Source organism: Theropithecus gelada, chromosome 7b, assembly GCF_003255815.1.
Source record: "Theropithecus gelada isolate Dixy chromosome 7b, Tgel_1.0, whole genome shotgun sequence".
Classification (NCBI taxonomy): Eukaryota; Metazoa; Chordata; class Mammalia; order Primates; family Cercopithecidae; genus Theropithecus; species Theropithecus gelada.
The window spans coordinates 65,522,485-65,547,614 of NC_037675.1; the positions used below are offsets into that span (position 1 = coordinate 65,522,485).

Below are 25,130 nucleotides of genomic sequence, written 5' to 3' on the forward strand. Positions count from 1 at the left end.
GTTTTCCACAGCGACTATACCATTTTACATTCCCACCAACAATGTGTAAGGATTCCAGTTTTTCCACATCGTCACCAGCACATTATTATCCGACTTTTTGATTATGGCCATCAAAGTGGATGTGAAATATCTCATTGTGGTTTTGATTTAGGTTTCCCTAATGACTGTGGATGTTGAGTATCGAAATGTTTAGTCACATCCTTTGCCCAATTTTTGGTTGGTGTATCTGTCTTTTTATCGTTGAGTTGTAAGTTTTTTTTACATATTCTTTATTGTATCTGAGACCATTTTCTATGTGCAACAAAATGCTTGGACTTTTTTCATCGTTATCAGAACATAGCAGTGGACAAAATACACCCAGCATTGCATTGCCTCCTGCTTTGGCACTTGCCTATTGTTTGGGTAGAACATATTCCTCTCCAATTGGTGCTTGCTCTATAGTAATAATCAGACTTAAGTGCCAGGTAGCATCTTACAATTATAATGTTGTGCTGTTGTCAGAGCATTTTCACAGACACTATTTTATTTGTGTTTTCAATTATTATCTCTGTTTTGTGGATGAGGAAACTGACTCTAGGGTTCAATAAGTTACGTAAGGTCAGAAAGCTAATAGAATATAACTGACCCTTGCACTCATAAATTCTAATACTCTCCCAGTGTTCGTTCCCTGAGCTGTCTCATCCTAGTCTGAACTCTTTCAGTGCTGATCCTTCTGATCTTTGGGCTCTTTTTCATTCACTCATTATAAAACAGCCTTCTCTGATATTTTCTTAGACATTGACCTACCCTTTCCACCTTCAGTTCATCACTGATGATCCTTCAATACTCTCAAGTTGAAATAACTAAATTAGACACATGGTAGGTTCATTGGAGAGCATGTCTTCTCAGTGATTTTCTAAATCAGTACGTTTCCACTTTTTGTCTAGGTCAATCAGCTCAAAACCTCCATGCAGTCGGTTTTACAGGAGTGGAAGATTTATGATCAACTCTATGATGAAGTGAATATGATGACAATCCGATTCTGGTACTGCATGGAACACAGCAAGCCTGTGGTGTTATCATTGGAGGCCTTGAGATGCCAGGTGGAGAACCTTCAGGTAAATTAACCAGAGCTTGGCACGGTGCATTATTGGCAGGAAATTACAAATGGGAGGAAGCAGAGTAATGGGCATAACTGTGTTTGTGCCCTCCCACAGAGAAGCACAAAGCATGTTAAATAGCAGTTTCAAAAGAATAACTGGAAATTCCAAAATAAGTCACATGAGCCAAATCAGTAAAACATTGTAAAATGTTTGAATTTTGAAAATGTCGAATCTTTATTTTCCATGTCCATATTATTTCACAATTTAAGGTTTTGGTTTTTGCGTGGACTTTTTTTTTTTTTAGTACACCTAAGTACTAAGTACTTAATATTACTTAGTACTTAAAAGTTCAGCCTCAAATGAAGAATGTCTTCTCCATTGTTTTCTTCCCATTCCTAGTAGTTTATCAGAGCTGTAAGATTTGAGTGTTATTGCTACATAGTAGCAAGTGTTGAGAAGCTGCTGCCTTCTTTAGAAGTCACCAGGCCATTCTGAAACTTAAATTTCTTGTATATGTCTCTTAGTCTCTGCAAGATGAAGCTGAGAGCAGCGAAGGGAATTGGGAGAAACTCCAGGAGGTTATTGGCAAACTCAAAGGTCTCTGCCCCTCTGTTGCTGAAATAATCGAAGAGAAATGCCAAAATACTCATAAAAGGTATGCTTTCAGATGTAATCTGAATGACGATATCTTCCTCTTAATGGCTGGTGAAGAATGAGGGGCATAGGCATTGCAGAGTCTTCTTCCTCCTCTGAGATGACTGAAACCTATTCTGGTCTCTTCTGCTTTGAATGGATCTAGTCTATGTAAGATTCTATGTTATGAGGGCTATGACATCCCTCGTACACGTGTTTGGTATAATTGGTCTAGAAATGGCCTAATTACAACCCAGTGTACTCACTTACAGAGGGTATAGACCAAATGTCAAGTTTGATCTCAAAGTCAGAGGCAGAAACAGACAAAGGGGTGGGCCAGATGGGCAGCCTGCAGGGGATGTTCAAACATCACTGGAAACATTATGAGGTGGAAGAAAGGGAGTGTTAGAATATCTATTGGGGAGGGCCTTTGTGGGGTTGGAAGGAATTCTTTGATGAACTACTTATGGTGGGATATGAAAGCTCCCTTTAAGAAGTGTGGCCCTGGTTAATTGCAGGGCTTTTATTTTGATGAGTGGGATATAGAAGTTGGCCTCCAACCAATTGATTAGAAATAGGGATGAAGAGTTACGCTATCTTAAGTGTCCTTCCTGATTATTCCTCTGTGCAGTTTCAGCCTCTCTTGTAAATCAACTTTGAACACGTAATGAACAAGGGACACCAAATTATACACCCTGCGGTGGTGCCCTTAGCTCTTGATCCAGTCTTTATTGGAAGAGGGGGAGGAGAGAGACTAAGAGGAACGTGCAAATGCATCTGACTCCACATACAATATCAGGGCTACCCTCAAAACATATGGAAGGGCAGTCTGTTGCTAAAGGAACTCAGTTGTTACGCTGCACATACACATTCATTTGTTGGCACAAGAATATGTTGGAAGGCATGTTGAAAAACATGCATAGCAAAAAGACTGAAGAAAAGAATACCAAAATGCTGATAGTAGTTACCTCTAGATAAATGAGATGTCAAGCATACTTTAACTTCCTCATGGATTGGTAAGTAGGTTGGATAGATAGATAAGAAGAAAGAAATATCTGGAGGGATTTTGTTTGCTTTTTGACAGTGAATATATGTTGTATTTATAATTAGGGAAAATCTTATTTTAAAAGAGTTCTGATAAGATTTTTGAAATGCATAAAAGTAAAGCACCTTTTATTCTTTAATCAGCAGGGTTGAGGATATTCTCAACCCTGGAGCAAACATTCTCATGTATTTCATGTTAGAATGTAAATATAATGCTTTCAGAAAGCAGATTGACCGTTTATTCCCGTAACCTTACAAATATTTACATCTCTATATTCTTTGACTCTGTAATTCTCTCAGAAATCTAGTCTGAGACTGATATCTTGAAATACAGAAAAAAAGCCTTTTGAACAAAACTGTATCTGAGCATTATCATAATAGCAAAAATTACAAATATCTTAACTATCCATACTAAACAGGAATTAAACTAAGGAATTTAGCAATTAAACTACGGAAACAAAGGGGAAAATCCCGCAGACCATTTCTACAGCCATTTAAAATGAAGTTTACTTATTTTCTTTTATTAATAACTTGGGGAAAATATTTTTTAAAAGTTAAATGGGCCGGGCACAGTGACTGATGCCTGTAATCTCAGCACTTTGGGAGGCCAACGTGGACAGATCACTTGAGTCCAGGAGTTCAAGACCAGCCTGGGTAACATGGTGAAACCCCATCTCTACAAAAAAAATACAAAAATTAGCCAGGCATGGTGGCATGCACCTGTAGTCCTAGCTACCTGTGGGGGCTGAGATGGGAGGATCGCTTAAGCCCAGGAGGTCAAGGCTACAGTGAGCTGAGACTGCACCACTGCACTCCAGCCTGGGCAACAGAGCAAGACCCTGTTTCAGAAAAAAAAAAAAAAAGTAGGAAAGAAAGGCAAGATACTACAGTCTGTATATGGAATAATAAAACAATTTCCTTTATTTCCACTTCTATGTAAGGAACATTTGTGTAAACAGAAAAGAATTTTTATTTGACGTAAATGCAATGTTAAAGCCTGTTTAAAGATAGCATATCTCTGTAAACTGGGAGCCTCTTCATGTGGAGACATTTTATCAGGCATACAGTTCAGTGTTTTCTCCATCTTTGCCAAAGAGACATTCATAGGCAAGGCACCATGGCTCACACCTGTAATCCCAACACTTTGGGAGGCTGAGGCAGGAGGATTGCTTGAGGTGGGAGGATTACTTGAGCTGCAGAGTTTGAGACCATCCTGGGCAACATATCAACACCCTGTCTGTACCAAAAAAAAAAAAGAAGTTTGAGCTCCCTTCATCACTCCCCTCCCTTAAAAACAGAGAGTGAAACATTCATAACATCATAGGTATTTGTTGCCACTCATAAATTTTGTAGTTTTTGTGCAATATTATAAAGTCAAGTAAATAGCCTAATCTGGATTTCTTTTTATATAATGGTTTTTATGATGGTGATGCCACTAATTTTAAAAACCATTTAACAGTGTCTTGTTAATGATCCATCTGCTAATAACTTACCAGTAGAGTGTGTGCATTGTACTTTTGCTACAAGGTAAAGGGGAGAATGAGGGTCATGTTATATACATTGCACTGACAGGTGGACTCAGGTGAACCAAGCTGTTGCAGACCAGTTGCAGAAGGCCCAGAGTCTGCTCCAGCTCTGGAAGGCCTATAGCAATGCTCATGGCGAAGCTACCGCAAGGCTGAAGCAGCAGGAAGCAAAGTTTCAACAGCTCGCAAACATCAGCATGTCTGGAAACAACCTGGCAGAGATCCTGCCCCCAGCCCTGCAGGACATAAAGGTGGGAACAAAGTCCATTTGGAAAACCAAGGCCAAGTCAGCCCAACAGACGGGGCCAGTAAGGGACGGCCATGACCTGGGGACCAGACAGACCACAGGGACAGAGAAGTCAGTCAGGACAGATGCTGTGAGCCGGCCATGTAGGACACAGGCAAGGCTGGGAGGACCAGGTGGTAGCTCAGAGGTGACGTCCAGGCAGCAAATAGTTGGATAAGGGGTACCCGATATCACCTCGTTCCAAGTCTGCGCTTTCTCTCTAGTGTTAAATCTCTAAGGCAAAAGCTTCATATGAAGTCTGAAGTAAAAGCAATGTATTATATTGCATACACTGTTCAGATCTCACAGTTATTTGGATTTCTGAGTCAAGTAATTGAGTCATAGAAGTGACTGCTTAAAGCATGAAGATCAACTGAGTGAGACCCTGTAAGAATAATACATGTTGTATCTCTTGTTTAGTGATAATCATGGACTTGGTGCCATGTTGCTAGGCCTTTACTGTGGGTATAGTAAATTTCAGACTATATTAAAAACTTGCATAATTTCCTCTATGGTGTTTTTTCTATTACTGTTAATGAACGCTCAGAAAGTTAATACTATTTAGTTCTGAACTGGGTGAACTGATGCATTTTCTATCTTCTGCTACTATAGGTCAAATCAAAAAGTGGCAGCCAATTTAATTAGGTGGGAATCCAACAGATATACTCTGTACGTCTGATTAACTTCTACCTGAGCTGATATTTAAAAATTTTTAAAAAAACAAATTGTATATACACAGTATTTCCAGAATAGCCTTAAAATCAGCCTAATTAATAAAATTCTATAGTTTTTGCACATGAATCCATTTATATCAGAAAGTCTAAGGTAGGAGTCGGAGTTGCATTGATTCTTGAAACATGAAAGCAGATACCTAAATTGTTTGACAACTGAAATATAAAGCACATGAGTACCCAGGTTGTCTCCAGTTTCTATGTACTAGAAGCCTCAACTCTATTAGTCAGTGGTCACTTTTAGTTTTGAACTGACAAATTTCAGAAAAGTGCCAGTAATGTACATCATTTCAAGAAAGCCCAGCCTTTTCAGCTATTTAAAATAAATAATAATAACAGAAGGTCATGCCTACATTTTCAGGGCAAATATTCTTCTAGATTTTGGTGGAGCAGCAGCGGATAGGAAATTGTGGTTTGAAAGGAGGAAGAGGTGTTTGTGATCTCTTTTTCTTCTACAGGAGCTGCAGCATGATGTGCGGAAGACAAAAGAAGCCTTTCTCCAAAATTCCAACGTCCTGGATCGACTCCCACAACCCACAGAGTCCAGCACCCACATGCTCCTCCCGGGTCCCCTGCACTCCCTCCAAAAGGCTGCTTATTTGGAAAAGATGCTGCTTGTGAAAGCAAATGAATTTGAGGTTCATCTTTTCTTTTCATTCAAGTTTTAGTCTTGGACATTTGCATTCCATCCTCAATCCCTTGTATCCTTTGAAGCAATAGCGCTTTACGGGCTGCTCCCAAACATATACAGTTCTAGCTTCAATCACATGGGCAGATCTTAAGCAACCATTTCTTCATTATTGAAGATGTTAGTTCTAGAAGTCATATATGTATTATATTGCATACACTGTTCAGATCTCACAGTTATTTGGATTTCTGAGTCAAGTAATTGAGTCATAGAAGTGACTGCTTAAAGAATGAAGATTTGTCATATCTTCATATCTTCATTCACTTTTTTTTTTTTTTTTTTTTGAGACAGACTCTTGACCTGGCACCCAGGATAGAGTGCAGTGGCATAATCTTGGCTGACTGCAACCTCCGCCTCCTGGGTTCAAGTGATTCTCCTGCTTCAGCCTCCCAGTAGCTGGGACTACAGTCACCCACCACCAGGCGTGGCTAGTTTTTTTTTTTTTTTTTTGAGATGGAGTCTCGCTCTGTCACCCAGGCTGGAGTGCAGTGGTGCGATCTTGGCTCACTGCAAGCTCCACCTCCCAGGTTCACACCATTCTCCTGCCTCAGCCTCCCTAGTAGCTGGGACTATAGGCACCCACCACCATGCCCAGCTGATTTTTCTGTATTTTTAGTAGAGATAGGGTTTCACCGTGTTAGCCAGGATGGTCTCGATCTCCTGACCTCGTGATCCGCCTGTCTTGGCCTCCCAAAGTGCTGGGATTACAGGCGTGAACCACCATGCCCGGCTGGCTAATTTTTGTATTTTTCGTAGAGATGGGGTTTCACCACATTGGCCAGACTGGTCTTGAACTCCTGGCCTCAAGTGATCTACCCACCTTGGCCTCCCAAAGTGCTGGGATTATAGGCATGAGCCACTACTCTCAGCCTTCATTCACTTTTTATAAAGCCTTTAGTGCATGAGCTGTCAACAAGCTTCACAGAAGGCCCTGGAGCTCCAATATCACATCTCAATACCAGCAGGAAAACAAACAAACAAAAAACCACATTTAGCTAGTGGAACTGAGAGAACAGAGTGCTTACTGACTCTCCTCTATGTGGTCCCCTCAGGCAGGTGATCTGTCCATTTAGGAAGGCTCAAAGGCACAGAGTGAAAAATCAGGGGGCTTCTGAATATTTATCTATGATTCTTGAGATAATAGTGAACTTCTGGATGTGGAAAACAACTTGAATTTATTTTATTTTGTTGCATTTTATTTATTTATTTATTTATTTAGAGACAGGGAGACAGAGTCTTATTCTGTCACCCAGGCTGGAGTGCAGTGGCACAATTACAGCTTACTGCAGCCTCGACCACAGGCACGCACCACTATGCCCAGCTAATTTTTTATTTTTTGCAGAGATGGGGTCTGCCTATGTTGCTCAGACTGGTCTTGAACTCCTGAGCTCAAGTGATCTTCCCACCTCGGCCTCCCAAAGTGCTGGGATTACAGCCATGAGCCACCGTGCCTGGCCAAACACATCTTGAATTCTTAGTACCTCCCAAGCCTGTATTTACTTCTGTTTTGCATGTGCATGAAAATAGTTTCTAATGAAAATTTCTCTTGTTCTAGTTTGTTCTCTCACAGTTTAAGGATTTTGGAGACCGGCTGGAATCTTTAAAAGGTCTTATTACTCATGAAGAAGAGAATTTGGATAGACTTCACCAACAAGAAAAAGAAAATCCTGACTCATTCCTGGTATTGCCAATATTTGTCTTTTCTAAGGACTTAGACTCGCCATAGGGTTAAAAAAAATAAGCTGATTACTGTGAACTTATAGAATGTTTGCATCCTCACTCTTTTTTTTTTTTTTTTTTTTGAGACAGAGTCTCACCCTGTCGCCAAGGCTGGAGTACAGTGGCGCGATCTCGGCTCACTGCAAGCTCTGCCTCCCAGGTTCAAGTGATTCTCCTGCCTCAGCCTCCCGAGTAGCTGGGACTGTAGACGTGTGCCACCATGTCCGGCTAATTTTTGTATTTTTTAGTAGAGGTGAAGTTTTACCATGTTGGCCAGGCTGGTCTTGAACTCCTGACGTCGGGTGATCTGCCTGCCTTGGCCTCCCAAAGTGCTGGGATTACAGGCCTGAGCCACTGCGCCCGGCCTAACTCACCCTTAAGCACAGTCATTTTTATGCCATTCATTACTGTCCTATTTTCCCTCAGACCTAGAAAAAGTAGGACGACATAGGGATCTCTTTTAGTAATAATGTCAGAGTAATTTGTAGTAGATGTTTTTTCATAATTACTATCAGTGAACCACAATAATCTAGAAGTTGGCTGTTGTGATTAATTGAATTTTTCTGGTTAGTTTAATATAAAAAATAAAAGTCTATTAAAATTGTGCATTTTTCTTTTCTTTACCTTAGTAAGTTTAGTTTAGTAAATATAAATGACTGAAAGAATTAAATCTGGTCTTGTAACTCCCCTAGGAATCAATATTCATAACTTAGATCAGTCAGCAAACTATGGTGCACTGTCCATCACTGATTTTTAATAAAATTTTGTTGGAACACAGCCATGCCCTTTCATTTACATATTGTCTATTATAGTTTTCATGCTACAAGGGCAGAGTTGACTAGTTGCTACAGGGACTATATGGCCCACAAATGTCTAAAATATTTATGATCTGGCCTTTTACAGAAAAAGTTTGCTTTTCCTGACCTAGAATATTACAGCAGAGTTCTGTAGTGATAACTTCAGTATTGTTAAGGGTGTTTGCATGACATATTGTCAGCCTAGAAGTTGTTGCTGGAATATCTTTTTAAAAATGAAATTTTGATAAGTTTGCTTTCTTATGATGTCATGTTCTATCAAAATATGGGTGTTTAAGTCCCTTGCTCTGCTAGAGTTATTTTAAGAATCAAATTTTCATCACTCTGTGCTTGACCTGTTTGTGGAAGATCAGGTTATTGGCAGACTAAATGGGACTTAAAAGTCCAGAATTGGTCCTTTTTTAAAAAGCCTGTTAGGCCGGGCGCAGTGGCTCGTGCCTGTAATCCCAGCACTTTGGGAGTCCGAGGCAGGTGAATCATCTAAGGTCAGAGTTTTAGACCAGCCTGGCCAACATGGTGAAACCCCATCTCTATTAAAAATACAAAAATTAGCCAGGTGTGGTGCCAGGCACCTGTAATTCCACCTACTCAGGAGGCTGAAGCAGGAGAATCGCTTGAACCCGGGAGGTGAAGGTTGCAGTGAGCCAAGATCATGCTACTGCACTGCAGCCTGGGCGACAGAATGAGACTCCATTCCAAAAAATAAAAAATAAAAAAGCCTATTTTCTGTATTCTTCAGTGACAAAATCTGAGATCACTTTCTATTTCCTGGGCTGTTTGGGTGCTGGCCGTGTGTGCAGGTTGGTATTCTAGAAGGCATAGCATTGAGAGAGCTGAATTTAGGTCTCACTCTAACATTAGCTAGCTGTTTGATTGTGGGCAAGTCGTTTGCCTGTTCAGGCCCCAGTTTCCCTTCATCTTTGAGATAAGGAGAGTTGTTTGTCATCTAGATATCTTATTGGCATCCAAAAACCTATACTTTAATTTTTAAAACTAGAATCATGTGCTGGCACTGACAGCCCAGTCACCTGATATTGAACATTTGAATGAAGTGAGCCTCAAGCTCCCACTTAGTGACGTAGCTGTGAAGACGTTACAAAATGTGAACCGGCAGTGGATTCGGGCCACGGCCACGGCACTGGAGCGCTGCAGGTTAGAACATCCCTTCTCTGTCGTTGTTTCAATTAAAGTAAAATTAACGGCTTCAGCTCAGCAATGGCATTGTTAATATGGGTGTGTTTTGTTTGTTTTAAACCTTTCTAGTGAGCTTCAGGGAATTGGATTGAATGAAAAGTTTCTTTATTGCTGTGAAAAGTGGATCCAACTTTTGGAGAAGATAGAAGAAGCACTCAAAGTGGATGTGGCTAACAGCCTTCCTGAGCTCCTGGAGCAGCAGAAAACCTATGAGGTAAACCTGTGTTCTCTGCCACCCTTGAACCGCTCACCTGGGGCAGGAGTCAGGAAAAGATAGCTTTAAATAAAACACAGGGAGCGTACCTATCAGTCTCTAAATACAGAATATATACCTTTAAGCAAATTCAGTTGTCAGTTGGTCATTTGTAAAATTCTCGTACATTTCATAAATTTCAACATTTACTGCTCTATTTTATTAGGGACAGGACTCCTAGATTTTCTGCAGTACATGGAAGCTTCTAGTACAACTTTGCTTCCACAAAATGCAAATATTATACCATTCTATTAAGAATCGTATAATAAAATACTTCAACTCATCTTTGTATTTTCACTCAGTAATTCGCCATAGTATTAAAGCACCTGGTATAATTATAACTGTAGCATTAATAATTTCACAGGACTTTCCTCAGTGCTTATGCTGACATGTATTTGAAAATAATCCTGGTGGTTATAGGCAGATCCTGCTTCTTTTTTTTTTTTTGGAGGCAGAGTCATCCTCTGTCACCCAGGCTGGAGTGCAGTGGCGCATTCTCAGCTCACTGAAACTTCCATCCCCCAGGCTCAAGCAATTCTCGTGACTCAGCCTTCCATGTAACTGGGACTACAGGCATGTGCCACTGCACCTGGCTAATTTTTGTATCTTTAGTAGAGATAGGGTTCACCATGTTGACCAGGCTGGTCTCAAACTTCTGACCTCAAGTGATTCGCCTGCTTTGGCCTCCCAAAGTGCTGGGATTACAAAGGACACATTTCAAAAGTGTGCAGAATTAGTTCACTGCAACTTTTTAATGTTAACTGATTGAAGTCTACATTGCTACATGAAGATCATCCAATTAAAATGAAATTTCCCCTGCCAAAAAGCTGAGTGGCCTTGAATAAGTTACTCAACCTTTTTATACCTTAGTTTCCTCCTCTTCAGATGGATGTAATAATAGTACTTCAGTCCTAAGTCTGAGAAATAAATGAGATAATGCATGTTTTACAGAGTGCCTACCAAATCGTAAATGCCTAACAAATGGGTATTAGATGTAATTATTATTAAACCTGTTTGCTTTTAAGAATATATTCATAGGTGATGTTGATATGATAGCTGAACATTTTTTTGCAGTAGATTCAAATAATATGAAAATTATTCATCATATCCTTTGTGAGCTTAGATTTTAATAGGGAATGTAGGTTCCCAGATTCATAAAATGAATTTTACTAGCTGATATTTTCTGTTTGGACTCATATGCAGATGTTAGAAGCTGAAGTTTCTATAAACCAGACAATTGCTGATTCCTATGTCACCCAATCTTTACAACTCCTGGACACAACAGAAATAGAGAACAGGTGAGCTGTCTGGGGCTCCTGAAGGTTGTGGGTGGATGAAAGGTAATACATTCAGTTGGGGCAGGCTTTCTGCCATGTGAACCTTGACCATGTTGGTGCCCTGTGGCCATGTTCATTGACAGATCACCATGGGACCAGGCTTCTAACTATGTAGTGGGACTAGATCTTGCTGGGTGACCATAAAAACATCAGTGACAGACACCTTTTCCCTACGGTAGATGGATGGGGTTAGCAGCCCAGAAGCTTTGGAAAATGCTCACTTCTCAAGTATCGTTAACTAAGTTTGTGCCCCCAGATGATTCTTCTGGACTGTGTCCCTCTCTACCATCATCCTCATGATGTTTTGCTACTTAAAAAATAATTTCTAAAAAATTATTCCTAGTGTTCCCAGTAAGTAGCTAAATCCTATAAGTATGAAGAAGGGCTTTCTCTCCATACTACATATGTGGGCTTAGGGTCACTGGGCAGTGCCAGTCAGGCTGAACAGAGCCCCTTTGGCCAGTCTGCTAATGCTGAGTGAGTCTGCTCATGCAGCTGGTACACATGGCAGACAGCCTGGACGTGGCCTGGCCACTTATATACTTCTCTAAATGTCCTAATGGGTATGATTTTTCTTCCACATCACCACCCATACACCTCTGAATCTTCTTTCAGCATAACTAAGAAATGTAAAGCCCTTTTCTCCCTAGCTCTGAAGCAGTAAATTCAAGCCAGTTCCAGGATGATAAACTAATTTCTATTTGATCTGTACAGAAAAACATGACTTTCCCATAATAACTAAGAGGCCTTATTTCTTATGTGAAGGATATTATTTATCCAGAAAAGAACTGTTGGCCGGGCGCGATGGCTCACGCCTGTAATCCCAGCACTTTGGGAGGCCGAGGCGGGCGGATCACGAGGTCAGAAGATAGAGACCATCCTGGCTAACACGGTGAAACCCCGTCTCTACTAAAAATACAAAAAAATTAGCCGGGCGTGGTGGCGGGCGCCTGTCGTCCCAGCTACTCCGGAGGCTGAGGCAGGAGAATGGTGTGAACCCGGGAGGCGGAGCTTGCAGTGAGCCGAGATCGCGCCACTGCACTCCAGCCTGGGCAACAGAGCGAGACTCCGTCTCAAAAAAAAAAAAAAAGAAAAAAACTGTTGAGTAGCTGCAATAAGGCATGCTCTTTATTGCTAAAATTATGTAAAGTACACTTAAGTAATCCATAGTGTTACAAAGTACCTGCCTGTTCATCTGTTTCCCATTGATCCAGTTGCTAGTTTTCCTTTCCGCATTTGGCACAATGTATATTAAAACAACTTCAGTTTGTTTAAGGGAATGGTTATGCATGCTGGCAAAATACCAGGTTACGGTGCAGATACCTTCTACTAACCTCAGTCTGCATGCTGCCCTTCCCAAAGCTTTAATCATATTTAAATGGAATACTACTCAGATTTTTAGAAGTTGGGATTTTTTTTTCATGTAAATTATACTTATAAAAACTGAATCTGAGCTGCTATTACCCACTGATAGTTATTTTTTCTACATGTTGATGTCTGGATTCTATAACCATTTGTTTCTCCCCAGACCAGAATTTATTTCAGAATTCTCAAAGCTGACGGATCGGTGGCAGAATGCCGTCCAGGGTGTACGGCAGAGGAAGGGTGACATTGATGGGCTGGTGAGGCAGTGGCAGGATTTCACTACTTCTGTGGAGAACTTGTTTCGCTTCCTCAATGACACCAGCCACCTGCTATCTGCAGTGAAGGGCCAGGAGCGCTTCAGCCTCTACCAAACCAGAAGTCTGATCCATGAGCTGAAGGTAGTGTATGCATGGTAGCATTGTGAGAATCACAGCGTGGTCATTATTTGCAAGGTGTTCATTCACCTTTGGTTTAATGTTTTTGATGATAATGTGATCCAAGTGTGCTGTCTGCAATGTGAGGCCAGCAAGGTGCAGTCACCACACCCCACAGCCCGGTCCCTAGCATTGTGAGGTTGGAAACCCAATATTACCCATTCATCCAGAAATACTGAGGTTCTCTTGGGCCATGAGAGGAGGCATGGAGTGGAGATGGGTGAATAAAGTGGGGGATTTCATGGCGACAGACTCAAACCACCCAGATTCTTAAGCCACTGACTAATGTATAAATTGACCATTAGTGTAGTAATGTACAGTGATAGTTTTGTTTACTCTTGAAGGGCAAATTCAGTGGGTACAAAAAAAAAAAATAGAATGAATAAGACCTAACTATTTGATAGCGCACAGTAGGGTGACTATAGTCAATAATAATTTAATTGTGTATTTTTAAATAACTTAAAGAATGTAATTGGATTATTTGTAACTCAAAGGATAAATGTTTGAGGGGATGGAAACCCCATTCTCCATGATGTGCTTATTTGACATTGCATGCCTATGTTTAAAAACCTCATGCACTCACAAAAATTTTAAAAACTAATGGTAAAAAGTAAAAATAAAGAGGCAAATTCATTTAGGCAACAAAGCTTTCCAAAAGAAACTTGCTTGATGAGCACAGGCTTAACGTAGGTGGTTGGGATGTCCCATGGAGCTGTAGAGCTACCTCTCCACCTTAGAGAAGCCTCTCAACAAACACCATCCTCCTGAGATCCTGTACAGCCCTCACTTGTTATGCAATCATTGCATATTAATTGAGTGTCTTCTCTGTGCCAATCACTGTCCTAAGTGTTGGGTGTATTCTGTGGACGGAGAGAAGACCTTCGCTCTCGTAAGGGCAGACAAAGTAGTAAGTAAACCAGAATAATTAATCAGATAAATTAATAAATAGTAAAATATCGGATTGTAATAAGACTTAACGTAGATCATTAAAATGGGGCCAGTAGAGATGGGGATGTGTGGCTCCTTTAGATTAGGTTGTCTCTGGCCGTGTTACAATTAACCTGGGGCTGAATGATGAGAAGGAGCCAGCCATACAAGATCTGAGGAAAGAGCCTTTCAGACCGAAGGAGAGGCTTACTCCAAGTCCCCAAGATGAGAACAAGCTCAGCACAGCAGAGGAACGGCAAAAAGGCCAGTGTGACTGGCGCAGAGCTGGCAAGGCAGCAGTGGCAGGAGGTGAACTGGAAAGCCGGGTAGGGAGGACTGTTTTGCAGGCTGGGTGTGGTAGCTGGATTACCTGGTCTGGCTGGAACCAGGGAGCCTTTGAAGCATTTCAGCTGAGGGAGAGGGCAGCATGACACTGTTTGTTTCTTTTTCTTTTTCTTTTTCTTTTTTTTTTTTGAGATAGAGTCTCGCTCTGTCGCCCAGGCTGGAGTGCAGTGGTGCAATCTTGGCTCACTGCGACCTCCGCCTCCCAGGTTGAAGCGATTCTCGTGTCTCAGCCTCCCGAGTAGCTGGGATTACAGGTGCCTGCCACCACGCCCAGCTCATTTTTGTGTTTTTAGTAGAGAAAAGGTTTCACCCTGTTGGCCAGGCTGGTCTCGAACTCCTGACCTCAGGTGATCCACCCATCTTGGCCTCCCAAAGTGCTGGGATTACAGGCGTGAGCCACCGTGCCCAGCCCCGTATTTTTTAAAGATCACTCTGGCTGTTCCTGGTTGTAGGGGAGCTAAAGAAAAAAAAGTAGGAATCCTAACATCTCACCTATCGCTGCATAATGACACTCATCATTCTGTCTTGTCATTCTTGGGGTTGACAGGGGTTGGTGGTTTCTGCTTGGGGTCTCTCAGGCAGTTGCAGTCACATGGTGGCTGGGGCTGGCGTCATCTGAAGCTCACTCACATGACCGATGCTTAGGCTAGAACAACTGGAGCAGCAAGGAGCTAGGACAGTGGAGCTCCTCTCCTTGGTCATCATTCTCTGTGGTCTTGCCATGTGAGGGCTTCTGGTGGCCAGACTTCTTATATGATACCCCAATGGCTTCAAAGATTCTTATCCCCAGAACAAGCTATATTGCCTTATAAACCCAGCCTCAGAAGTCACATCTGTCACTTCTGCCACACTCTAATAATGAAGGCCATCATATGTGCCCACATGAGTTTGAGAGGAGGGGACACAGGTGCCACAGTTTGATGAGGATTGGCTGCAATCCCAACACATTGGGAGGCTGAGGTGGGAGGATCCCTTGAGCCCGGTTTGAGACCAGCCTGGACAACATAGTGAGACCCCCGTCTCTACAAAAAAATTTAAAAATTAGCCAGGCGTGGTGGCGCATACCTGTACTCCCAGCTGCTCAGGAGGCTGAGGCGGGAGGATCACACTTGAGCCCGGGAGGTTGAGGCTGCGATGAGCCATGGTCGCACCACTGCACTCTAGCCTGGGTAACAGAGCAAGACCTGTCTTAAAAAAAAAAAAAAAAAAAAAAAGGTTATCTTTGGAATTTCAGTGATCCTTGGAGGCTGGAGGCAGTCATCTTGAAAGAGTCTGTTCGGGTGTGGTTACATCTGGGTCTTCTTTTCTGCAATAAGATAATGAGGTAACAGGGAGGGAAAGAGAAAACAATCATTCTCCTTGGTGGGTCCGGGTCTTAGGCACATAAAGGACTTCATCTTCTTTAGGAGAGACAATGCGGGAGGGCAGAGAGACCCTGAGACTTCTTCAGTTCAGCGTGTCAAAACACTGTATTTTGGAGTGTCGGTTTGTGAATCTGGTAAAGGAAAAGCTGGATGAAGGATGACTCTGTATTGAAACTTAAGCATCTTGGTGAATAGTGTGCTGTTGACCAAGTTAGGGAAGACTAAGGGAGGAGCAGGTCTTCTACCAGTGGCTCATTTGCGCAGCACAATACGTTGGAGAGACGCGCGTGGAGTGCCTGTGGTCCAGTTGCTGTTTCTTTTATTTGTGTGCTGCTCCTGAGGGTGCATTTGGCTTTCCTTCTTTGGGTGTGGGTGATCTTCAGGCTTCTCAGAAACGCCTTTGTAAATTAGTGATGCTCTGTCGATGTTTATCAGCTCCCATTTTGGAAAATGCCCACACTCTGTCTCCCTCAAGAAATTCCAAGGTGAAGGAAATAATATTTATGTGTTATTTATTTATTTGCTTATATATATTTTTAGATATAGGTACTCACTCTGTCTCCCAGGCTGTAGTGCAGTGGCGTGATCATAGCTCACTGTAACCTCACACTTCTGGTGAGGCTACCTTGGCCTCTCAAGTAGCTGCGGCCACAGTACTCACCAGAATGCCCGGCCAGGAAAACATATTTAGAACAGACAAAAACTATTTAATTTTTCCTCCAAAACCAAATACGCCTTTGGGAGTATGGACACATTTTAAAGTTTTTACTTTATTTTTGTATTATAAACACCTAGTTTCAATCTCTTTAAAGAAACCCATGTAGCCAGGTGTGGTGGTGCATCTCTTAAAAAACAGGACCCCCGCTACTCTCTGCACACTGCCTATGGAGTGGCCCAGCTCTGCAGGAGCAGTCACGGAGCTGTAACACCGCCACTAAAAAATAGAAAAAAAAAAAAATAAACAAGACCTTATCTCTTAAAAATTTTTGTTTTTGATTTTTTTTGAATTTTTATTTTTTTGAGACAAAGCCTCACTCTGTCACCCAGGCTGGAGTGCAGTGGCGTGATCCTGGCTCACTGCAACCTCTGCCTCCCGGGTTAAAGTGATTCTTGCGGCTCAGCCTCCCAAGTAGCTGGAATTACAGGCATCCACCATCACGCCTGGCTAATTTTTGTATTTTTAGTAGAGACACGGTTTCTCCATGTGGGCCAGGCTGGTCTTGAACTCCTGACCTCAATTGATCTGCCTGTCTTGGCCTCCCAAAGTGCTGGGATTACAGGCATGAGCCATCACACCAGGCCTAAAAAATTGTTTTTAATTTTCAGAAAGCCTACATGATATTTGGATGGAATCTTTTAAAGCTGCCCCTTTGGGGCACATATCGATGTACATGTTTATGTACCCATAAAAAGCTTAAGAAATGTATATTTTTTGTATTTTTACCCTTTCTTGCATTCTTTCCCTTTATATTTGTTTAGCATAATGTAAGGTCTGTTACTTGATTTCAGGTCTGTTACTCCATTCACTTTCTTAATACTCTTAGATCCATTTACCTTGCAGGTTATTATTCTATGATGTAAATTTTTTTTATTTCTCTGTGCTTCTAATCATTACACTAAGAATCTTATCTCACCAGTCTTTGGAAATTATTTTAAGAACACCTCACTTAGTAGTATGCTTATCTACTCAATGTAAAACATTAGCTTTTGATGTGAGTGTGTGTGTATGTACATTCTAACCCAATTTGTCTAATTTATATCTAGTTTAACTCTTAAGAAAAACTCTGAAGGAAACACACACACACACACACAATCACATTTTGAACACATCAGAAGCCTAAGCAAATTACTTTTTTTTCTTAGAATAAAGAAATTCATTTTCAAAGATGGCGAACTACCTATGCCCTAACCGTGAAAGCTGGAGAGAAGTTACTGCTCACAACTGATCTGGAAACTAAAGAGTCTGTGGGTAGGAGAATCAGTCAACTTCAGGACAACTGGAAAGACATGGAGCCCCAGCTGGCAGAGATGATTAAGCAGTTCCAGAGCACTGGAGAGGTAAACTCACCACTTACTTTTCCATTCATGATACTCAAATTACATAGATTTTCATTTGCGGTGTGAAAAATGGAAATGATTTTAGGAAACTGTAGTATCATGAGTTTCCAACTCAAGCTCTAATCCATAAGTCATGCCAGTTACTTAATGTGAAATGATGATATAGCATTGCAAAAGCTCAATGTTTAGTATTTAAATACTTGAGATTCTATTAAGATACTTATTTTTATGAAACAGGAAACATATTCAATTAAAGTTCAATACATAAAACTAATGTTCCATGTACAGCCTGTTCTTGGCATAGTATATGAAAAGAAACAGACAGAAACACTTCATTTTTCTGCTGTCATCAGAGAATGTACTTTTCCATATAAGCGAATTTTCCAAATAATGTATGATTATACCTTTAAGAACTACAGTGTTATATTTTGAGTCACTATTAGGAAAATCGTTATTGTTATGTAATGCTAAGATACCAAGTTGTTCTCAAGGCCTCTGAATTGCTTTGAACCTATGGCCCTCCCTGAACTACTGTGCTCTTTGAGTTCTGATATGGTTTTTATCATTTTTCTTTCTCTCCTTTTAATGTCAAGCTATCTATTTTTACTTTTTCTTTTTCCAAGCTCACGTACTTCTTATAGCCCACTCTTTCTAACCTGTCGTGTGTGCTAAAACTAGATAACCAAACTTATCAGACATATTTTTCTGAATTAAGAGTAAATATATGCTGAATTAGGGCTTGAGAATTTCTCCTGTGAATAAAGTATCTGAATTTTATTTGGTATATGGACTATATGGAATTCATTAACTAGCAAACATTTGTTAGGCATCTGCCATGTTTGTAAAGCATAATGATCATTGCAAATAACAGTTTGAAGAACTCATGATTTTGCTTCTCCCTTTGCTTTCTTTTGAGTTGAGTTTCAGATAGTTGATATTGCTAGACAAGGGGCCTCCCTTCAGTGAGGGGTTACCATAGACTGAGGCCAACCCAAGTTTATTTAGGTATCAGCTGTACTGAAGAATAGTGTTTCATTGTAGATTTGTATAGTTTTAGTAACTTCAGGAAAAGAAGTTTATCCTAATGAATCGAATATAAATACCCTATAGTTGAAAATGCAGGCACCTATTTTGTTCAACAATTAAAATTTCAAGAAAAGAGATGGTCGACCCTTGACTTGGCTTTTAACCCCAGATCCATGGGCTAGTCATTTTTCTCTGAGCCTTAGTTTTCCCATTTAAATATGATAATACTTGTTTTAAAAATGATAATACTTTCCCTGTATATCTCCTAAGGTTATTATCATTACTATGGGTTAATAAAGTTGAAAATGCTTTGTAAACAGGAAAGTGCTTTAAGCAGAAGGTGGTAGTCAGCACAGTGGGGAGAAATGGAAAGTGAAGGTTGAATGTGAAAAGGTCACTAAAGCCAGGCTGTAGAAAGGAGAAGAGAGTCAGCAGAGGAGAGGGGTGATGGTGGAAAAGAAGACAAGGAAGGTGGCTGAGTGCTTGTGCTCTGTGGTGCTATTATAGCATATGCCAAAGACTGTCAATGCTAACAGTTAATCCATACAGTAGCCTTTTAGGTGTGAACTTTTCCAAAATTAAAGTAGAAATCACATTGGTTAGATGAGAAGGATATGGGGAGCGAGGAAGAACTTTTTTATTTTTATTTATTTATTTTTTGAGATGGAGTCTCGCTCTGTCGCCCAGGCTACAGTGCAATGGCGCGATTTCAGCTCACTGCAGCCTCCGCCTCCCAGGTTCAAGCAATTCTCCTGTCTCAGCCTCCCAAGTAGCTGGGATTACAGGCACAGGCCACCACACCCAACTAATTTTTGTATTTTTAGTAGAGACAGAGTTTTGCCATGTTGGCCAGGCTGGTCTCGAACTCCTGACCTCAGGTGATCCACCCACCTCGGCCGCCCAAAGTGCTGGAATTACAGGCTTAAGCCACCATGCCCGGCCCAGAAGAACTATTTTCAAGCAAAGGCCAGCCTGGTGGTTGAAATGAGCCACAGGTAAAGCTGCAAGGAGGCTTGAGTCATATTGGTGTTCCTTCTGCTTTTGGGAGACCATAGTCTGCTCAAGACAAGGAACTGGGTATCTGTGTGATTTATAAAAACAAACTTAATAGAAAGATTATGTGGAGTAAATGAGCTATTCTATTTCCACAATTCATTCTAAAGAGCAAAGTACTTACCAGTTTTAATCTTGTTTTCAAATAGACCTGGGACCAGTGTGAAAAGAAAATAAAGGAGTTGAAAAGCAGGCTGCAAGTTTTAAAGGCACAAAGTGAAGATCCTCTTCCAGAGCTTCATGAGGACCTCCATAACGAAAAAGAGCTGATTAAGGTATTGAAATCCGAACAAGTGGCCAAGATAATCACTTAGCTGTTTTCTGAGTACTTTGAAGTGCTTCTTTGCCTCTTTCTATGTTGAAACTGAGTTTTCATTTTCAAATCAGAAAATATTTTCCCGATCTACTGTCTAACATAACATGCTGGTCTCTCAAGGAATTAGAATTGATGCTTTTTACAATTGTTGTTTGAAGACGAGAAAGACTTTTGCAAAAACTCACTTCTTAGGATCTTAGGGGTTTTCTCCTTCAGGTCCTCTTTGTGTCTGTTCCTCCTCTGTAATATAAGATGTGGCCTCTGAGATTCCTGTAAAAGCTGTTCCCTTATCAAATGTCCTTTTCTTTGAAACGAGAGTAAAATATGACTAAAGAATTCATTTTTGAAAGCCAGTAGGTTGGGGTTTGCTCCAGTATAACATTTTTATAAAACGGTCCAAACTATATTCTTCCTAATGAATACCACACTAGCAAAAATTCCTGGATATTTTAGGCCTTAGCTGAAGACAAGGCAAACTTATGGATAGGAATTGGGGCCAGGAAAATTCCCAGGTCAGCAACTCCCTGCATCTCTTTTCTGTCTGCAGCTTTGATGTTTAAAAGACATTGAGAGACTGTTGGAATGGTCTTCTAATTTTTTACTTCCTTCAGTGACTTTCAGGGATCAAACTGAAGAAATGAGGAAGAAATGAATAGTCTCCTACTTCAAGTTGGGCTAGAAATTAGTGTCTTTCTCCCTACATCTTTTTTCTTTATTGTAAAAATGTCTAGGCCGGGCGCGGTGGCTCAAGCCTGTAATCCCAGCACTTTGGGAGGCCGAGACGGGCGGATCACGAGGTCAGGAGATCGAGACCATCCTGGCTAACACGGTGAAACCCCATCTCTACTAAAAATTACAAAAAACTAGCCGGGCGAGGTGGCGGGTGCCTGTAGTCCCAGCTACTCGGGAGGCTGAGGCAGGAGAATGGCATGAACCCGGGAGGCGGAGCTTGCAGTGAGCTGAGTTCCGGCCACTGCACTCCAGCCTGGGTGACAGAGCAAGACTCCGTCTCAAAAAAAAAAAAAAAAAAAATGTCTAATGTGCTAAAAGGCATAACAAATAATATGACAAACTGCCATGACACCATCACCCAGCTAAAATATAAAAAAAAATTATACACACAGTTCGAGTGTCCTGTATGATCTAACTTCTCCTTAGAGGTGTCAGTAACCCTGGATTTGGTGTTCATCATTCTTACACATGTCCTAATAATTTTAATACTTGTGTTTGTAGGTGTCAGTGTTTTTCTTTGTTTGTTCATTTGTTTGTTTGTTTTTGAGAGACAGGGTCTGGCTCTATCTTCCAGGCTAGAGTGCAGTGGCACAATCTCAGCTCACTACAACCTCCACTTCCCAAGCTCAAGCGATCCTCCCACCTCAGCCCCCCGAGTAGCCTGGACTACAGGCACACACCACCATGCCCGGCTAATTTTTGTATTTTTTTGTAGAGACGGGGTTTTGTCATGTTGCCCAGACTGGTCTCAAACTCCTGGGCTCAAGCAATCCTCCTGCCTTGGCCTCCCAAAGTGCTAGAATTACAGGCGGGAGCCACACACCCAGCCTGCTGTCAGTGAGATGTAGAATTGCTTTCTGTTTTTAAACTTTATATAGCTAGGCATGGTGACTCACAACTATAATCCCAGCACTTTGAGAGGCTGCATTGGGAGGATCCCTTGAGTCCAGCAGTTTGAAAGTAGCCTGAGCAACAAATTGAGATTCCCATATGTACAAAAAAAATTTTTTTAATTAGCTGGGTGTAGTGGCACTTGTCCGTGATCCCAGCTGCTGGGGAGGCTGAGGTGGGAGGATCCTTTGAGCCTAGTAGGTCGAGGATACAGTGACTCATGAATGCACCACTACATTCCACCCTGAATGACAGAGTAAGACTGTCTCTAAAAAGTAAACAAAATACATAAATTTTAAAACTTTATATAAGCAGTACTATGTATAATATAATTTTTTTTTCTTTTTTTAAGACAGAGTCTCCTGTCGCCTAGGCTGGAATACAGTGGTGCAATCTTGGCTCACTGTAACCTCCACCATTTGGGTTCCAGCAATTCTCATGCTTCAGCCTCCCAAGTAGTTGGGATTACAGGCACACGCCACCAGACCTGGCTTATTTTTTGTATTTTTAGTAGAGATAGGGTTTCATCATGTTGGCCTGGCTGGTCTTGAACTCCTGGGGCCTCAAGCAATCTGCCTGCCTCGGCTTCCCAAAGTGCTGGGATTACAGGCGTGAGCCACCACACATGGCCCACAATGTAACTTTTTTCCTTCATTATGATTTAGAGTCATTGATGTTGGTACCTAATGCACATTCATTCTCACTGCTGTATAGTATGCATTATAAGAATATGTAGTCACTTGGTATTATCAGATTTTTTTTAACTTTTGCTAGTCCAGCAGCTATGAGTGAGATAGTGTCTCTTTATAGTTTACTAGTCAGTTTCACATTTTTTTTATATTTGCCCTTGTGTGAATTGCCTATTTGTACCTTTTACTGATTTTTTTCTGTTGGGCTATTTGTCTTTTTCTTATTGAGTTGAAGGAGCTGCTTATTTATTTTAAATATTCCTCTTCTACTGAGTGTATACATTGCAAATGTCTTTTCCCATCTGAGAGCCTGTTTTTCTACTTTTTCCTTGGTGTTGCTGGCTGAACAAAAGGTATTTTGTTAATGTGGATGAATTTGTCAGTATTTTCCTATATGATTAGTATTTTCTACTTTCTCTGTGAAATCTTCATACTAAAATCGTAAAATACGTGCTTACATTTTCTTCAAAAAGTTTTCGGTTTTTGGTTTTTACATTCACATCTTTATTCATTGATGAATTGATTTTTGCATACATTTTAAGGCAGAGATCCATTTTCTAATTTTATTCATCTGGATAGCAGTTGTCTTGGTGCCTATTTATTGTCTAATGTCAAATATCAGATTTCCATATACGCAGGATTCTTTTCTCAGTTCTCTGTTCCATTGGTCTGTGTAGCTCAGCTTTAATATCAAACTATCTTAATGGCTGCACTTTATTGTAACACATCTTTATTTCAGGTGTGATGGGTACCCACACCTTGTTCTCTCACATTAGTTTGGATGTCCCTAGATCTTTGATCTTCTGTAACTTTGAGAAGCAGCTTGTTAAACCATGAAAAGTTCTGATAAAGAGTTATAATTGAATTGCATTGAATTTATAGATTAACTTGGATAAATTTTTTTAGTATTCCTGCTTATGCTCATGAATGTGGTATATATTTCCCTTTGGTCATATTATTTCGTTTTTTTCACTAATAGCTTATATATATATATATATATTTTTTTTTTTTTTTTGAGATGGAGCTTCATTCTTGTCACCCAGGCTATCGTGCAGTGGCACGATCTTGGCTCACTGCAACCTCTGCCTCCCTGGTTCAAGGTATTCCCCTGCCTCAGCCTCCCGAGTAACTGGGATTACAGGCACCTGCCACCACGCTCAGCTAATTTTTGTATTTTTAGTAGAGATGGGATTTCACCATGTTGGCCAGGCTGGTCTCTAACTCCTGACCTCAGGTGATCCACCCGCTTCGGCCTCATAAAGTGCTCGGATTACAGGCCTGAGCCACCATACCTGGCTTATTCTTGTTACAATTTTCTTAATCACAAAAGGGATATCTTTTGTTAGATTTATTTCTTGGTGCAATATTTTGAAGCTTTTGAAAATACTACCTTTTTCTAATTATATTTTTTAACTGATTATTGCTGATACCTAGAAATGCAATTGGTCTTTGCATATTTGTTTAACCATCTTGTTAAACTCTTATATTAATTCCAGCAATTTGTTTATGTATTTTTTTGGGTGTCTGTGAGACCATCATCATCTGTCAATAATGACAAGGTTATTTTTGTTTGTTTCTTAATTTTAATATACTTTTTTTTTCCTACTTTTCCTACACAGGTTAAGTACATTGTTACTTAACATTGTTAAGTAACAGAACATTGTTAAGCAGAAGCGTTAATAGCTGAGTCTTCCATTCTTGATTTTAGAAGAAAATGATTCTAACATTTCACTATTAAGTGTTATTTGCTGGTGATGTGTCAGTCAGTGGCTTTATTAGGTTAACAAGATTTCTATGCCTAATTTTCAAGGTTTTTATCATCCCTACCTCATTAGGTTTAGAGCAAGACTTTGGTAACAGCGGAGAGAATTTGGAGTCATGCTCTCAGATGATACACAGAGTTTCCTTCCATAAGGTCTAGGAACCTGTGCAGAATGTGACATGTAAACCCTTGAGCAGCTGTAATTTTTTTTCAAGTATCACACTTCTCAGTTTCCAGTGGGATCTTTTCAGCTTTCATGGTCTCAGCATCCTATTTATCAGTGGAAAGAATCAGGGAAAGGGAAAGAGCATTGAGTTCATTCAACCATGACCATATTCCAAAAAGATCCCAAGTAACCCAAAGCTTGTCCGGATCAGTGTGTTTCATTCCTGATTCACCTGGGGGAAATATGCTAGCCACTTGACCAATTTGAGCTTGACTTTCCTCCTCATAAAATTATATTCCCTTCTAAGCACAGCTGCAAAAAGAAAAAGATAAAAGATAAAAAAGAAAAAGTATATTCCCACTACAGCCAAGTTGAGGAATGGAATGATTTCCTTACATATATGTTTCATGTATATTCTAACTTTACTATTATGAAAATTGCTACAATGGACATCTGTGTTTCATAACACTTGTCCAAAGATTGAGTCCTTGGAACAGTTTGGTTTTTAAATAATTTTTGTTTAAGTAATATAGTCACATGGCTCAAAATTCAGAAGGTGCAAAAGGTATATGTGATAAATTTTTCTCTTATCAATTCCTCTCCACAGAAGCAATCGATGTTACCGATTTGTTGTATATTCTTCCAAAGATAGAGTATGCATATACAGGCCAAAATTTATTTGTATACCCATTCT

At 40.6% G+C, this 25,130-nt stretch overlaps 1 protein-coding gene across 2 annotated transcripts in view; it reads left to right on the top strand.

Annotated features, from left to right (window-relative positions):
• SYNE2 (spectrin repeat containing nuclear envelope protein 2) overlaps nucleotides 1–25,130 on the top strand; it is a 376,350-nt gene that overhangs the window by 308,031 nt on the left and 43,189 nt on the right. For both annotated transcript variants that reach the window (XM_025391361.1, XM_025391362.1), the window contains exons 86-96: nucleotides 927–1,097; nucleotides 1,607–1,737; nucleotides 4,332–4,536; nucleotides 5,761–5,940; nucleotides 7,546–7,671; nucleotides 9,522–9,676; nucleotides 9,788–9,932; nucleotides 11,175–11,269; nucleotides 12,837–13,071; nucleotides 17,607–17,801; nucleotides 20,030–20,155. In XM_025391361.1, coding sequence (XP_025247146.1) covers nucleotides 927–1,097; nucleotides 1,607–1,737; nucleotides 4,332–4,536; nucleotides 5,761–5,940; nucleotides 7,546–7,671; nucleotides 9,522–9,676; nucleotides 9,788–9,932; nucleotides 11,175–11,269; nucleotides 12,837–13,071; nucleotides 17,607–17,801; nucleotides 20,030–20,155 — 1,764 coding nt within the window. The remainder of the gene's footprint in view (nucleotides 1–926; nucleotides 1,098–1,606; nucleotides 1,738–4,331; nucleotides 4,537–5,760; nucleotides 5,941–7,545; nucleotides 7,672–9,521; nucleotides 9,677–9,787; nucleotides 9,933–11,174; nucleotides 11,270–12,836; nucleotides 13,072–17,606; nucleotides 17,802–20,029; nucleotides 20,156–25,130) is intronic.